This window comes from Cucurbita moschata, unplaced genomic scaffold (assembly GCF_002738365.1).
Source record: "Cucurbita moschata cultivar Rifu unplaced genomic scaffold, Cmos_1.0 Cmo_Scf00034, whole genome shotgun sequence".
Taxonomy (NCBI): Eukaryota; Viridiplantae; Streptophyta; class Magnoliopsida; order Cucurbitales; family Cucurbitaceae; genus Cucurbita; species Cucurbita moschata.
The window spans coordinates 1,942,570-1,947,186 of record NW_019268550.1 but is presented as its reverse complement, the minus strand read 5'-3'; the positions used below and the strand labels follow the sequence as shown (position 1 = coordinate 1,947,186).

Sequence of the window (4,617 nt, the reverse complement as noted above, 5' to 3'; positions counted from 1 at the left end):
TTTTTTTTTTTTTTTTTTTTTTTTTTTTTTTTTTTTTTTTTTTTTTTTTTCATTTCTTAATGAAAAATGTTATTTCTTGTTAAAAAAAAATGAAGCACGGAAGAAAGTTTTAAAATGCACTGAATGTCAAATATCTTCCTACAAACTCTCTTCCTAAAAACATTTTCCTATTCCTTTCCAGCTAAATAAATCATAGGACTGCAAAGAAACCTCCTCTAAAATCTTATGGATACTTGGCTTTTACACATAGATTAAATATAAAGCTTGCCAAGGACACTTCTACACAGCCAATAAATGATATAAATCCTCACTTCGCTTTGACGAAGTGTGTTGTTATGTGCTTTTTGAAGTTGACAATAGTGATTGAAATATGTAAGTCCAATTTCAATCAATTGATTTTCAGGAATGTGGACATAAAGCAGCCTTTTATCACGGTAGCATGGATCCTGCCCAACGCTCCTTCATTCAGAAGCAATGGAGCAAAGATGAAATCAATATAATTTGCGCTACAGTGGCTTTTGGAATGGGTATAGCTGATTATTGCTTGTCAATGTATTGATTTGTTGAGATCTATGCACTTATTTGGATATTTCAGGTATCAACAAGCCAGATGTTCGTTTTGTCATTCACCATTCTCTTCCAAAGTCGATTGAAGGCTACCATCAGGTAATTAATAGTATATTTCTTCATTGGGCTGGTATTGTCCAAGTTAATAGTCTTGATTCAAAATGTTTTTATTACAACTTGAGAACATAAAAACCACAATTGGCCTTTGTTGGATTTTTTTTTTCCAATTTTGTTTTATTAAAAGTAGTGCCATCCGATTATTGAAAGTCTTGTTTCCTAAATAGATTGTTGGCTTACTGTGTGTTTCTAATGTAATAGGAGTGTGGGCGTGCAGGCAGAGATGGTCTGCGTTCATCTTGTGTGTTGTATTATAGTTACAGTGATTATGTAAGTTGTGATTATGAATGTTTTACTTATCTGGCTATACTACATTCAATAGGTTCTTGAAAAGTGGGTTGAATCCCAGTATTGGTTGATTATTTGCCAACACTTCTTGAACATGTATGCAGATACGAGTCAAGCATATGATTAGCCAAGGAGCCACTGAACAAAGTCCCCTTGTATCTGGATATAATCGTACCAATCTGGGCAGCACCGGAAGAATACTAGAGACGAACACTGAAAATCTGTTGCGAATGGTACACAAATTCTACCAATATTTTGTTCTTGTTGTTTTAAGGTATTATTAGAATATCAAATCATAATCAATTTATTCTTTACTCGATTATTTTAGGTCAGTTACTGTGAAAATGATGTTGATTGCCGACGTTTGCTACAACTTGTCCATTTTGGGGAGAAGTTTGATCCTGGAAACTGCAAGAAAACATGTGATAATTGTTTGAAGTCCACTACTCTTATAGAAAAGGATGTCACTGATATTGCTAAGCAACTGGTCTGGTGCTAAATTTTTTTGTTTTTTTGTTTTTTAAAATGTTCTGTTAAACTAGCTTTACTATGCGTCATTATGTTAGTGCATATAATGATTTGTAATGGTTAAATTTTGTATATTGTGCTAAGGTTGACTTGGTGAGGTCAATGAGGCAGCCATTTTCAACCGCTCATATACTTGAAGTCTACAGGGGTTCCTTGAGCCAGTTTGTGGGTTATGATATAAACTTTTGTTTTTTTTGTTATTTTTAAGTTTGGTATTTATTCTAATTGCCTTTCATTGACAAATCTAGGTAAAAAAACATAGGCACGAAAAATTGAGTCTGCATGGTGCTGGAAAACATCTCTTGAAAAGTGAGGCTTCCCGCATATTGCATCATCTTGTTATTGAGGATATTTTTGTGGAAGAAGTGAGGAAAAGTGATATTTATGGTTCTGTCTCATCCTTACTGAAGGTGCTAAACCAATTGCTTCATTCGGTATACTAAATGAAAAAAAAAAAAAAAGTTTGTAAGATTGTTATCTTCTTTCTTCTTTTGGTATTTCCTTTTATATAATCTTCTCTTGCCGCTTTTTATTTTCTAGTTGCTATATTAAAACGTACATGATTTTACAATTTGTCCTCAGGTGAATGAATCCAAGGTTCGCAGTCTTTTGAATGGAGAGCAGCGAATTACATTAAGGTTAAGTATTTTCTTCCTCCTAGTAGTCATTGTTGGGCTGCAATTTGTATGACAAATTACAAGCCATAAGTGAATGTAGTAGTTCGTATCTATGGTTCAAGTATTGGCATTGATGTGTCATCTACCTATCATACCCTTTTTACTCTTCTCCATTTTTTCTTTTTAAATCTGAGAGATTTCCTTAATAAAAGGAATTGCGAAAGGAGAGGATGACAAGGTGTCCTGATCCACTTGATAAACCATAGGAGATCAGGAGAAGGCTTTCTCAATTGGTTTTTCACTTCTAAAAGAAAAAAAGTTAGCTCTTTAGCAGGAGTACTTACAGCCTATCTTTCACTAAGTTTGGGAAAACAATTGAAGTATACGTACAAAAATCAAAAGAACAATTGAAGTATATGCAGATGCTGGCTGGCTTCTGGCATAATGTCAGGATATATAAGTGATTCAAGACCATTTTTTGCGCACTGAACATTTGTAATATGTTGAATTTGGGAGTATACATGATAGTTTATTACGTTAGTTAATTTGTCGAGGCATGCTCTTGGAGATTGCCGAAGACCTTAAGAAGTATTTTCTGAGTTTACAAACTTTGCCACTACTTTCATGTGTTTCAATTCCAGTAAGTATCTCCATGTAGACTAATTACTGTCTCCGTTCAAGAATGCACTTGCTAATGTGAAGTTTGTGGAGGGACAAGTCTTCATTGAATAAGAACGTGATTTATTGTAAGTTTAGTAAGAGAAAGCTATTTTTGGGATTAATTGGTTAGGGAAAAAAAGGAGAATTTTCAAGGGCGTAAGGGGTCTTGGGCGGATGTTTTTAGTCTGACGCATTATAATACTTCCCTCTCTGGATAGTTTCAACTTTAGTTTTTTATTTTTATAATTATTTGAAAAAACTGAGATCTCTTTTTTTTTTCTCTTCTTGTAAGGCTCATCTTTTTTAGTTCCAAGTTATGCTTTGGATGTCATTCTCTTATACTTATATTCTCTAATAAGAGTTAATTTATTGGTTCTTTGATATAATCTTGCATCGTTTCATGATTTATATAATTTTACTGTAGCCATGCCATTGGTTTTAGCGTTGCAGTCAAGACGATTAGGTGATGCTCACTGCATTAGAAAAATATGTCACTTATATAACGATTTGATGTACTAGAAGCGTATGGTTTTCCTTGTATTATTAGAATTTGATATTTTCAGTTGTTTTATACATGTTAATTGATTTAGTAAATCATTAGGAACAACAAACAACATTGCTTTTTTTTTTCTTTTTTTGGTGAGTCAATAGCAATTTCTATTGCTCTAAATACATGTTTGCTACAGAATGAAAGGATACCATGTTTGCGAGGACACACAATAATGTGTTTGGCACACCCAATAGGTTTGCTGTTGTGTTGAAGTCATTCGGTTGGTGCAGCAGCAGTTTTAACTGTGGTCTGAACTAATTCCAAAAGCAAAAATGGAAGGGCTTTTCCTGCTGCGCTCTTTTCTGTTCTTTTTTTTTTTTTTTTTTTTCGTTTTTTTAACTCATCTAGAAGCTGTATTGTCCTTGCTCGATATCTTTGCTTAGCACTTGAGACTTGACAGCTACTTTGTTTTCTCTGGCACATGACACACTTGCCAGGTTTCCATCAATTGCAAAAACAAATAAACTGAGCAAATCTGAAATGACTCCAGCTAAAGGTTCTTTGGTATCTGGAAAAGTATATCCCAATACCGATACTCCTGCACAGCCTCAATCCGAAATTGACGTGGTAAGTAATAAAAACTTTGCATAGCATTGGGCGACACTTCGGTGGTTTCTTGATATTTGTGCTGTACAATTCGTCACTTGGCTTGTTCCTGAACAGAATGATTTGTTTTCTTACCGCAGCAACTCTCGGCAAAATTGTATTCTTCTTTGCGAATGCTTCGAACTAATCTTGTTAAAGAGGCTGCAGATGGTGTTATGGCATATCATATATTTGGGTAGGTTCTGTTTCGCTCTGTTATCTCCTGTAAAGATGTTTCTCTCTCTTTCTCTCTCTCCTTCTCCTCCTCTTCTTTTTCCCTCATTTTTTTAAAAGGAAAACTTTAGTGACTGTTGTCTAAAAGTAATTACAAGAGAAACTTGGTCAAGATTTCCAATCCTGGTTGATTAGCATATGGGAGAATACAAGGAATGTCCTGGAAAGTAGTTAAGTCTCTTAAGTGTCCTGGAATATGTAGAATTGTTAGATTAATAAATATACTTTTAAGAGTTGGTCTCTTATGATCTATGTTAATACTTTTCATTTATGGAGCTGGATTACGTTACATATGACATTTTTTTTCTAATTGATGGCCTATAACATTGTGAACTCTTCTTGATCTGATATAATTCTTCCTTCGTTTTGAATTGTAACTAGCCTGCATCATGGTTTTGTAAGATTTTTTTTTTTTTTTTTTTTTTTTTTTTTTTTTTTTTTTTTTTTTTTTTTTTTTTTTTTTTTTTTTTT

The 4,617-nt window shown here is 33.5% G+C and overlaps 1 protein-coding gene across 1 annotated transcript in view; it reads left to right on the top strand.

The window, feature by feature from the left end:
- LOC111430623 (ATP-dependent DNA helicase Q-like 4A) overlaps positions 1-4,617 on the top strand; it is a 13,873-nt gene that overhangs the window by 8,084 nt on the left and 1,172 nt on the right. Inside the window, exons 15-24 of the mRNA XM_023066941.1 lie at positions 404-527; positions 596-666; positions 886-954; positions 1,077-1,205; positions 1,301-1,459; positions 1,585-1,665; positions 1,749-1,910; positions 2,083-2,138; positions 3,765-3,894; positions 4,014-4,108. Coding sequence (XP_022922709.1) covers positions 404-527; positions 596-666; positions 886-954; positions 1,077-1,205; positions 1,301-1,459; positions 1,585-1,665; positions 1,749-1,910; positions 2,083-2,138; positions 3,765-3,894; positions 4,014-4,108 — 1,076 coding nt within the window. The remainder of the gene's footprint in view (positions 1-403; positions 528-595; positions 667-885; positions 955-1,076; positions 1,206-1,300; positions 1,460-1,584; positions 1,666-1,748; positions 1,911-2,082; positions 2,139-3,764; positions 3,895-4,013; positions 4,109-4,617) is intronic.